At 34.8% G+C, this 12,215-nt stretch overlaps 1 protein-coding gene across 1 annotated transcript in view; it reads left to right on the top strand.

The window, feature by feature from the left end:
• Positions 1–12,215, top strand: part of MALRD1 (MAM and LDL receptor class A domain containing 1) — a 224,265-nt gene that overhangs the window by 115,606 nt on the left and 96,444 nt on the right. The window contains exons 27-28 of the mRNA XM_008492748.2: positions 726–971; positions 3,821–3,978. Of these exons, the coding sequence (XP_008490970.2) occupies positions 726–971; positions 3,821–3,978 (404 nt within the window). The remainder of the gene's footprint in view (positions 1–725; positions 972–3,820; positions 3,979–12,215) is intronic.

Genomic DNA, 12,215 nt, shown 5'->3' with positions numbered 1-12,215 from the left:
TGTGCATATATTTCTGGCAGTGGAGAATGGAAAATGAAAACAAGGAAGGTCCATTTCAGAATTTTGTGTCTTCCTTCCTGGAATGTTCTGAAGGGGTTGCTTTTATCCGGAGCCCTGTAGAAACTGATCCGAAAGGAAAAGATGAAGTTTGGAAATGTATCCTGTGAAATGAGTCCTACAATTTTTAGGCTGTACAATAGCAGAATTATCCCTCCATTATGCCAGAAATACTGCACAAAAAGGGCAGCATCACCCCATTGAACGTATCTGAAAAAAAAAAAGGAGAAAAAAAAAAAACAAAAAAAAGAAACCCATTAAAAGGCAAGTTAAAATAGAAAAGCTTTTTCTTCCAAATTGGGACTGCTAAACTGAGCTCAAGTTTGCAGCTAAAATGAAATGGTCTAATCCTATACCACATGAAAGGAGAATGTCAGCAATTAAGTCAGACTAGAAAGCTTTGTTATTGAAGGAATGCCTGGCTGAAACTTGCCCTCAAAGGCTTTACAAGGGAAACAGTCATTTATTTAGGCAATCACTTGACAAAACACAAAAGAAATAAACTGATAATGGATTGGCACTTCACGGGAACCAAAGGCTTTTAATAAAACTGCTCTGGACCACCCTCCTCCTCCTAAACATCAAGCTCTCTGAGACGTAACCTTCCAGTAACCTTGCTGGGATGCACGGCAGTGTGATTCACCGGCACCCCATTTGTCTCTTTTCAGGCTCCTGCTCACATGGCTACTGGCAGTGTCAGAATGGCAAGTGTTACAGACCAGAACAAAGCTGTGATTTTGAAGACAACTGTGGGGATAATACAGACGAGAATGAATGTGGAACTTCCTGCACTTTTGAGAACGGCAGATGTGGCTGGAAAAATTCCCTGGCAGACAATTTTAACTGGGTGCTAGGGGTCAGCTCTCCTCAAAGTCTTAGACCCCCCAGGGACCACACGCTTGGAAACAAAACTGGTATGTTGTCAGTTCACAAATGACATGGAATTTTCTTCACGGAGCTTTTAATACCTCCCTTCAGAGGCAACAGGGGGGTTCTAACGTGTCTGTTCAGGTTGTCATTTTTAATGAATTAAATGTGTAACAATATAAAAATACTAATTGCTGTTTTAAAATTACTTTCAATTAGGAAAAATTGATTCTCAGTTGTTTTTCCTTTAAGTATTGCTGTTTGAATCAAACAAGATAATTTGTGTCAGGGGAGACACATGTGGACTGGATACAGCCTGCAAGAGTGAGTTAGTTCAGCTCTGATATCCACTTGGTCCTGCCCCTCCAGAGCCTGAGCTTATTTCCAGGAGGCTGCAGCCCTTGCTGGAATGTGCTCATGCTACAATGTTCTGAATGGGAGAAAAAAAATAAACCTACAGTGGTACCCAAGATTTTGTATGCTGGGTATAAATAGTCCTGACTGTGAGCAGACTTATCTAGAACATAATAAAAATATATTTCTGTGAAGGGCAATGAGACATTTTAATGTGTTCCTGAGAACTGATTAGAGGGGATGTACCAGTGTCTATGTACCTCAGGGAGATCCTTTTTTTGTCTGTTTAATCATATCTAAAGTGCGTCCTAAGGAAAGATGAGAAAAATCTATTTGTGAGATAACAAACTAATTGGAAATTTTAAAGTTAACCACATTGACTATTCATAGTTTAATTTTAGATAGTTTTAAATAAATATATTTAAGTAAATAAATTTCTGTTAGTGGGAGTATTGCTCCTGCCTTGTTTTGGCCAAAGCACCCGATTATCTGTTCTCGTTCTTCATTCCCTGCCTTTGAAGTTTTCATAGGTCAAGCAAAGGCATAAATGAAACTGAGCTCAGAACAGATCTTAAATTGAAATACTCCACAGCAGAGCTGCACAAAGGCAAAGGGACCTGCATTCAGTAGCTGTCTCAGCTGTTCAGTCTGCATAAACTGCTGAAGTACAAAACCCAATAAAATCAAAGTTTGCTTGAAGATATGTAGAAACTCATGAGCTAGTGAAAGCTTGCCAAGGTGAATGATGGTGAAACAGGGACAAATTAACACAAGAATTATGTAGCTGTACATTTTTTTATTTAGAGATAGCCCAGTCTGGCTGTGTTTCGCTGATCTTCAAGTAAGATACAGTACAAGAGAAGTGCTCTCCAATGTGTCCCTCTCTTACATTTAGCTTTGAAAATAGCCACTTCTGTTTAGAACAGAGATTGATTTTTCTTCACATTATGTACCTTGGATCCACGCAACGTCCAAATAAAATGACTGTTGATCTAATTCTCTACCTAGGACATTTACACTAAAGTCTGAAAGTTAAATGGGTTTTTTGTGATGAATGATGAAAGAGGATAAATTATTTTTTACTCAAGAGTTGCTCTATAATAAATATATTTAGAATTCATTTCACTTTTCACAATTGTACTTTGACCAGTTGATTAAAGATGAAGATGGTATCTGGCCATACAATCAGAACTGATCGCACTTAACAATTGTGTTCATGAAAGAACCAAAACAAAATTGAGCTCAGATGTTAACATTTTGTCATATGAAGAAGAGAATACTGCAGTGTTCTGTGATCAGTTCTTGCACAAAGAAAGACATAGAGGAATTTCAGCACTAACTTCCAAAACCACAGCTCTTGAGATCGCATCTAGCGATCATCTAATTTTAATTCCACTGGCAGCACCTCAGTTTTTAACTTTAAATCATTATCCCTAGCTAAGCTTGACTGTCCCTGCTCATTCCAGTTTCCCACCGTGCTGGTCCCAGTCATGCAGACCAAGCTGTGTTTTAGAGTGTCCTGTCTTTCAACTCAATAAGTCACATTTTTTTTCCAAAGAAGAATGTGAAAGCTTTTGTTTTGTTTTCCTCCAAACAGATGTTACATGCCTAGTTTAAAACAGATGTTAACAAACTTCAGCATTCCTAGCATTCAATCCAGCTTAGCCACATCTTCCAAGAAGACATTGATGCCATGATATATGATGTGCTTTTGATATTTCATAGTGTTTATGCATGTGACTTTTTAAATAGAGAAAATAGCAGATGTAGAAAAAGTTTTCATTTATATTTAACAATCACTTTTAAAAAAAATAGTGCTTAGGTGTTAAGTATATATATACTTGTTAAGTATGACCTTAGAGAAGATACAATTTTCTCATCCCATCAGTATCATGATGAGCACTTATGGTTGTAAATTTGCTAGAGAAGTATCAAACTTATAATAAACTTATTTTACTCTCTCTAATGAAGGAATGTTTTTTATCTAGTTCATATACAAACTTCAGTAGCTGTGCAATTATAATTTGACAGCTCGCTATTTATACTACATTTATGTTTATATGAACTACACATTATTTTTTTGTACTAAGTAAAAGAATTGAATTTGAAAACTCTCAGAATTTATTATATTATTGTACTGATTAAAAAATAGAAATGGAAAAATCAAAGACTGTATCAGCTTGAACAGCATCTTTCAGGAAACTTCCTGAAATTTACCATGGTGTGGCTAGTGTATGATGTGCTGTCAAAATATCAACCAAATGGTGTTGGTCAAGGACATGTACTGAGAATAGGTGAGAAACAGAAGTATTCTCTCTCTGTTATGCAGATTCATGCAAAATGTGAGCTATTCCCAGTCAATGTTTGATATAAAAAGCGCACAAGGAATGTGATCTGTTCATTTTTAACTAAGCAGAAGCTCAGTAGTACAGGATATGTACAAGAAGTATATTTCATACATGTCTCCATTTTCTTTCCTGAATTTTGGAATCTAATCTGAAAGTCCTAAACAACTTTTCAGTAACACATCATTTAATTTCAGGACACTTCCTATATCTTGAGACCACTGCAATAGCCCTAAAAAATGAAAAAGCCCATGTGAAGAGTTCTAGATGGAAAGAATCAAGCAGGAGTTGTGTGATGAGCTTCTGGTACTTCAAGTCATCAAAAGCCACGGGACATATTCAGGTTCTGATTAAGGTAATAAAAGTATCTTTTTCTTTTTAATATCTGATCTCTGTAAGGGTGTATGTGCTCCAGCACAGTGCTTTGGCATTCTGATGTTCTGTTGCTTGGCTTGTTAACTGGAATAGCTCCTCACACTTCCTACTTCACTGTTGGTTGTTATTATTCTACTCTTTAAAAAATGTTCTCACCATTTTTCTTCCAAAATGTTTCTCTGAAAAGCCACCAAAAACCTTTAAAAAAATCGCTTTCTATTTTCCCTCTTTGCAGACAATACTTTTCTCTTTGATGTCTTGATGTGGTAGGATAACATCCCACAAAATAAAAATAATTAGTAACTTGCAGAAAAGGAGAATTAAATGCAAAAATATAATGGTATTGATTTTTCTGTCTTTTTTGTAGATGGGTGCAGAATATATAATCCAGTTTCTTTAGAAAAGGAAAAAAATTAAGATATTTTAAGTTACTTAGTTACAAGTTAGAACTGATACATTCTTTGAGAACTGGCTGGTCCATTTATTGTTAATTAAAAAGAAAAGGCACTAAATGCTTGCAAAAGCAAGTATTAGACCATCATATGATTCTTAGTAAAATGTAGAAATTAATGATGGGTGTAGCTGAAGCATGTATTTAATCTCTCCGTGCAGGCTTTTTAATGGTGATTCATGACATCGACAAAATGTAGTGCTTTTAGATGTAGAAGAAACCTTTACAAGTGAGTTTGTGTACTTGTGATTCTTTGTGCAGAGAATCTTGTCTGATAAGTATAAATGATGGTGCAGTTTATTTGCCAAATGTTCATTATGTTCTCTTTCTTCATTACTGGTAATAAAATCCTGGGATAGAAACTATTTTGGTGCATTAAAAATTCTGTTTTATTTCCAATGTTGACTGCCTTACTTCAAGTGATAACTTATATGTTGTCCTTGAAAATTAATTGCTCATTTCTTTTTTCTCAAATATTCTGTGTGTTATAAGAGTAATTTAAAGGCATGGAAGATAATATACATCAATTATCATCAACAACGGAAGACAAAACCAAAATTATCTATCTAAAATAGAAAAGCAATGAGTCCTTTGACAGCCCTTAGTAGATTTAGTCCAAACACCTACAAATGACAATAGCCCCCTCATCAAATAACCATATAGATGATGAGATATATTTATATAGCTGCTGCTTTTTTTTTTTTTTTTTTTTTTTTTCTTCCTTCCTAGGAAAGCACAGATTTACAAGGGAGTTAGATTGATTAAAAATAATTTTTTTGGTTGAAAATAAGTTTTCTTTGGTAACATACTTAAAAATGAAAACAAAAGTTACTTGCAGTGACTAAGATAGAAAAATAAGCATTTATTTTTCAAATCAAAAAATCAAAGTTTACAGAAGGCCTTTAAAGGTCCCTTTCAATTCAAACTATTCTGCCATTCACTTACTCGAAGGTCTCCCACTTCATATTCACATCTTTGGTTTAAGATTATACTACTAAAGTAGTATCTTAAATTATAGTATAACCAGTTAAACTGCAGGATCATAAAAGGGATGCTATTAGGCAAGTATGAACTTTTACGTTAAGGTTTGCAGTTAGAGAAAACAAACTCATTCATGAGAGGAATATCTCTGCAGTTAGTGTTTGGGTTTTTTCTCCTCAGCTTGTACTACATATCCTTTGTATAAATCTCTTGGTATAGAGATTAATAATCCAGTACAAACAGGTTATTGAACTAATTGCAAAAATACAGTATTCTTCAGATCAACCCCTTAGCATTAATGGAAATGAAAGATGCTGACATTACAGCTCTTTATGGAAGCTGCAGTATCCAACTCACCATCCATCTACACTGAAATTTAAAAGTGTTTAACAGCAGGTTAAAAGCTCACTGGGCTAACAGAATATTACCAGAAGAACTTTGGATTTAAATAGCCAGCTGATTTCCTCTGTGTGTTTTTATTTCCAGACTGAGTAGTTTAAAGTGAAGTTTTCACGAATTCCTATCATTGACCCTATTTCTATAGGAAGTCACTCAAGAATAAAGTCTCAAGAAACAACTTATTCTGCTTCACAGCTTAAAATAGACTGTATTTCTACATTGATTCTTCTCACTGGATGCATGAAAAACAATCATCTCCTCACATTAATGTAGAAGCTATAGAATTTTTTTTCCATGGAAACCCTGTAGTCCATTCATAGGCATTCTGTAACTCGGTTTTTTGACTCCTATTGTACCCACAGGACTATTCAATGTTAAGTCACACACTTCAGGTTGTCCAACGCTTTCTGCCTTGCCTCATTCTTTTGTAATTTTTTCCTGTAATTTTTGGCAGGCCATATCTGAAAAACTGAAAACAAAGAAACAAACAACCATCCCACCCCCATAAAAAAAACCCCAAAACCAAACCAAAACCAAACCAAAAACCCCCAAAACAAACAAAGAAACAAAAAAACCAACACAAAACAAAACCACAAGTGGCTAATATAAGGAATTTTAGTACTACTCTAAAAACTGCAAAACCTATTCCAATGTGATTTTCTGTTTGAATTAATAAATAATGAGAGATTATAGCATAGTACTGCTGAAATTGGAAATTAAAAGACCATTTACATTAAATTCCTAAATTGCATAGGTATAACTGTGTGGTCTGCAGAATAGATATTATTTTGCCAACAGCAGCAGCACGAAATAAAGGAAAGGAACACCAAAATTTGCATGTCTTATCTCCTTGCCCACTTATTAGATTATTCAAGATGCTTAATCTAGATGTGATACTAGTTTTTATTTAGCTCCAGGAGTTTTTGATGAAATGGAAAAATTTCCAAAGCTAATGCAAATGAAAAATAGAATTACCTGTGTTGTAAGTGTGGATCTTGTGGAACTGGCAAACAAGGATACCTTTTTAACTTTAGCTGTAATGCTAACTTCTTAGCACAGTTGGGGTCTTATTTGCTAAAGAGAGTGAGGATGACAAAAAAAAAAAAAAAATCCTCCAGCCTACCAATCAGAAAAACCTAAAAACCAAACGCAACCTTGTTACTATATCAAAAAATCACGTGGATGTTTCAGGTTTTAAACATAAGTGAAAAGATTTTTTTCCTTTTTCTGAATTTAAATCATACAATTGAAAGAAATCAAATTCTTTCAATGAAAAACATCCTAGTGCAAATTTTGGTTGCTGGATAGAAATAGTTGAATAAAAATACAGTGAAGTATTTTAGACTAGTTTTAGTTCTAATATCATAACAGGAAATTTAAAGCATGAAGAACAAAAGAGAGCAAATTACCTTATTTTTACTTGTTTGTAAAATCATCTGTTCTCTGTAAACCATTGAAAGTCAACACACATTTCTTATTATAGAGGTAGAGGAACGTTTGACACCACAGGTGCCATTTTATGATTAATAATGATGAATATTTTTTGATCAGTTGTGCTTCCCCTTTAAATGTAAGAGGCAGCTGTTGTGTAAAGGTTCCACCCACAGTGGAAACTTAGGTTAATGTAATTGTACAAGGCCATTCATTTTACATGGCTGACTTATCAGTTTATTGAAAATGGTGTTCTGTTGTTTGAAATTACAGCGTAATGAACCAGTCCCTCTATCTTTATTTGGATGAGTCAATAAATCGTCATGAACGTGAAGCATCTCTCAAATTTAAATAATTTGCTTAGGCTTTTTCTGCGTGTTTATACCATCTCATTTAGGAAGATAAAAATATTAATTGTTCTATTAAGTGGTGTGTATGCTAAAGCTACTCTGCAGCCTATTTTTAGATGTCTCTGTGTCTTCCTCTCAGCTGCTCACTGTTGCCTTCCACTCCTTGCACTGGACAGCACAACTCACTATCTCACTACTTTATAGATTGATTTGGTTTGATCTGTGTGGGAGAAAAGTTTTTTTTTTAAACAAGGGTACCTAATGTGATCCAGGAATGGCATTTAATTTTTTATACATGAACTAACTAATTAATTTCATTGATCATCAAGCAGGAGATGGGAGTATGTCATCATAAAAAGTTTTTCCTAGTCACAAAATTAGTTAGGTACATTTCTATCCTTTATATGCCATCTGTGTTTTCAAGTATAATTAAAAGAATTAGAGTTCTTTTTCGTTTCTTATTTGCTTGTTTTTTTTTCCTGCATAGTTATTTTAGGAGTGCGTGGGCTATTAATTATTTCTTAACTAATGAAAATCTTCCCCTGACATTTTAAATTTCACATTTTAAACTTTAGACTTTGTCTTAGTCAATAGTAGTCTATTTTAGTCCCCACATCTGGAATTTAGTCTACATACAAATTACAGTCCCTTCCTTGTTGTACCAAGATTTGTTGTACAGAAGTGTTTCTTTAGATAAGGTTTGAAATCTCTTTAGAACTGTGAAGTAGTAAGACTGAGTCTTTCAGATTGTACTTTCCAAGGCTGCTGGCCTCTTTAGAACAATCTCTTCAGCTTGAAAAGAAAATTTTACTGTGTTTAGCTGAAGAACCTGAATGGTCTTACAATATCTAATAATCAGCAGAGATGTAGTCACATGTGGCAGAAAGGTACAGGAGACCATGTAGCAAGACAGAGAGAAGGTGCCAGGAGGATGGAGCCAGGCTCTGCTTAGGTATATCCAATACCTGACAAGGGGCAGGGAGTACGAGCTGGAGCATAAGAAATTCCACATAAATATATGGAAAAACTTTTTCACTGTGAGGGTGACAGAGTTCTGTCACAGGCCACCCAGGGCAGTTGTGGAGTCCTCTGGAGACATGCAAAACCCACCTGGACACATTCCTGTGTGACCTGCTGTAGGTTCCCTGGCTCTGGCAGGTGGGTTGGACTAGGTGATCTTTCAAGGTCCCTTTCAACTTCTAACTTTCTGTGATCCTGAGGTCATGGCAAATGATACTAAAATACCTTAAAACATACCATCTAGTTCCTATTTTCAGAGTATGCAAATCTAATGGCTACGAATTTCACAGGATGCCATTGCTATAGAAACTTCCTAGGCTTCATCTTAAATATCTCTTTCCACATGGACATGATCAGACTGAATTTCTGCCATGAGGTCTGGGAGGAACATGTTCTTCCACAGATCCCTTCAACCTCTCTAACTTAGTTGTTCCTGTCACTCAGTGGTTATACTTTTCCTTTGATATGCATTTTTGAATGTTGCAATGATTCCTTATTTCATACAAAAAGGTTTATATTATTCTGATAATTAGTTCTGTGCTTATTGACTGCAGGGAATAAATTCATTTAGAAATACAGACAGAACTTCTGCACTGTCTGCAATATCTGGAGAAAAACTGAGTAACTGGAAGTTTACCATAGGTATAAACTGGAACTGAATTCTGTAATAGTTGCTGCACTCTGAAGAAATTCAAGGATATCTGAGAAATTTCCATTGAAAACCATAGCATGGTTTGATTAATAATGAAAGATAAAAAAATGATGCTGATCTTCCTTTTCTACCTTAGTTTTATTCGTATTTGTTTGACAGATAGAAAGTTATTACAAAATATCTTTTTTTTTTTTTTTTTTTATATTTAAAGTGTGGCTAATGCTAGTTTTCATGCCTAATTTCAGACCTATCATTTTGCCTTCATGTTGGCAGATTATTTCTATTTTACCACAGGAACAATCTCATAGAGATGGAGATCTGCACTTTATCCAGCATGTAGAAGTCTTTTCTTAGAAATACATTAAGGTTGCAGGGCCTCTTGTTAAATTAACATTTGTGTCAATGGGGATGGGATTTCTGTTACTTTAAGTCATAGATGCCTCCAGGGCAGCCCCTGCAGCAGTCACCCTACCCTCTGCTGTGGTGGGGTTTTACTCACTGTGTCAAAAGGAGATGGGAGCACAATTAAACTCCTTCTAAACTAAGCATCTGTAAGAGGAAAGATGGCTGTTGCTTTCTATATAGTTTCCTGTAGGCATGTAACGTATAATGTGGTGACAACTGCAGACAAAAGTAGGGAAAGTGTTTTAATATAATAAGGTCTGTCTGTTATGAGAGCTCTCAATTTGTAAATAATATCTTTCATAGCTACAGATTAAAAATTTAAATCAGATATCTGATTTCTTGGCATTCTCTAGTAAAGTAAATAGTTTTATCTATAGGATACTATAGAGACAGGACTTGAGAATTCCTCTTAAATTGTCTCTTTGATCAGGATCAGTCCAGTGAAGCTTAAAAATACTTTATAGAGCTTTGATTATATAAAGAGCTCACTGTTATTTTCAGCATTTAAAGGATGTTTAGTTAGACAATTACAATTGTATCCCTTAAGATACCTAAAAAAAAAAAATAAACAAAAGTAGATTGTGCTAGGAAATTTGAAAAGAAATTTTTTTATTTGAGAAGAAAGGAGTGCTGGGAAGGGTAGGAAATGAAGAGAGGCTGAAATAATACAAGGTACCTAATAAGAGGAGTTGTTTTATTTCTCTGCTGTAATCAGTGAGGATAGAATATGGAATGAAGATGTATTTTAAGAGCCTAAGGACAGAAAAGTTTATTTGATGGGAAAAGTAAGATGGGAATGTAGAAATATGCAAACAAAAAATCAGAAGAGTTTGCTTGGTTATAAGCAAAAGCTGATTATATTGAAATCTAGTATTTAATAGTTGTGACACAAAAGCCCAAAGTTTTAAGAATGTGATACTCACAGAACAACTTAAAGAAAACCAATTTATTATTCTTGCCTTCCCAGTCTAGATTTCTTTTTCAAAATAAGAGGTTTTTAATCATCACTTCAGCTTTGCTGATGAGCAAACTAATTGTCATGACTTGAAATGCCTATCTGCTTAAAATAAAATCCTGTCTCAAGATGAATTACCAGTTCCCTGTTAGCAAAGTCTTTTTGAAACTGGCTTTTTTCAACTCAGCACTTACAGCCACTAAGAACCAAGAGTCTTACCATTTAGCTCCTAGAAATATTGCCAGTGCTGGCACTCATGACAGGGTGAGTTGTTACTGCTTTCTGATGCTCGGAAGAAATTGTCTATTCCAGAATTCCAAAACTGGTGTGTTTTAAAGAAGGAAGTTCATCAGTGGAATAAGTTTATTTATTACATTTGTTCATCAAAATGCAAGTTCATTGTTGAAATGCATATTCTTTTATTCAAATGATGTTAATTTTGGAAATAAAATTAAAATTAAGGAAAAGATATTTCAGAGAGCAAAAACCATCTTAATACTTTGCACAAAGGAGGAAATGAAAGGGATGGATGGATAGGCTCTGTAATTAACTCTTACTTTGAAAACCTGCTGAGACTAAGACATGCAGGCTGTCTAATAAAAGGCTTGAAGGCTGAAAAATCAGTGCTTCATCCTACAGTTTTCCTTCTTTCTTTCTTAAAGATACCATTTGATCAGGCTGATATTTCTTTTCTTTTCTAAGTGTTCTTATGGAAAGTAGAGACATGCTAAATTTCAGTTCTAGTCCTTGTCAAACTATAACTATGAAAAATTAGAGAAACTTTTTTTTTTTTAATGTATTTTCTTCAGTGATAAAGATCATAAATCTTCACTTAATTCACTGGAACTTGCATAAGCTCATCACTTGCTGCAGGAGCATATCCCTAAAGTAAAACTCATCCTGTTGCATACTCATCACTAACACTTTCCTGTTTTTTGGGACAATCTCTCTGCAGATTATTGCAGATTCTATTATATTCCTTTTTGTTGTTTCTTCTTTATTTTACAGGCTAAGTTCACTGAATATTTTAGAATCTGGTAGTATGCAGCCCTTAGCCTCCCCCAGTTTAGTGATGGGAAGTGTAAATTTTCAGTTTAAATATTTCTTTATTCTATATCTCTCACAGAGCAATTTTAGATGGACTCAAAGATTTTGGAACTATACATTTAATGCAGGGCTTCAGGAAGCCTGGCAAAGTTGACTTGTGCTGTTCTGAAGTGCAACTGAACCGTTTGTATTGACTCGTTATCAGCCTGATGACTGACAGTGTCCCAGAGGACACACGTGTTCATTCATCACATCTTCATGACCTTATTGTCTGATCTCATTTTTCTTTATGTCACCACAAAGAAAAGAGAGGAGGATATAAAAAAAAATTAAAAAAAGAGAAGAGGGAAAGGAAAGGAAAGGAAAGGAAAGGAAAGGAAAGGAAAGGAAAGGAAAGGAAAGGAAAGGAAAGGAAAGGAAAGGAAAGGAAAGGAAAGGAAAGGAAAGGAAAGGAAAGGAAAGGAAAGGAAAGGAAAGGAAAGGAAAGGAAAGGAAAGGAAAGGAAAGGAAAGGAAAGGAAAGGAAA

The sequence above is a fragment of the Calypte anna genome, chromosome 2 (genome assembly GCF_003957555.1).
Source record: "Calypte anna isolate BGI_N300 chromosome 2, bCalAnn1_v1.p, whole genome shotgun sequence".
NCBI classification, from domain to species: Eukaryota; Metazoa; Chordata; class Aves; order Apodiformes; family Trochilidae; genus Calypte; species Calypte anna.
Note: the sequence above shows the minus strand (reverse complement) of the source record. Positions and strands in the feature narration are given on the sequence as shown.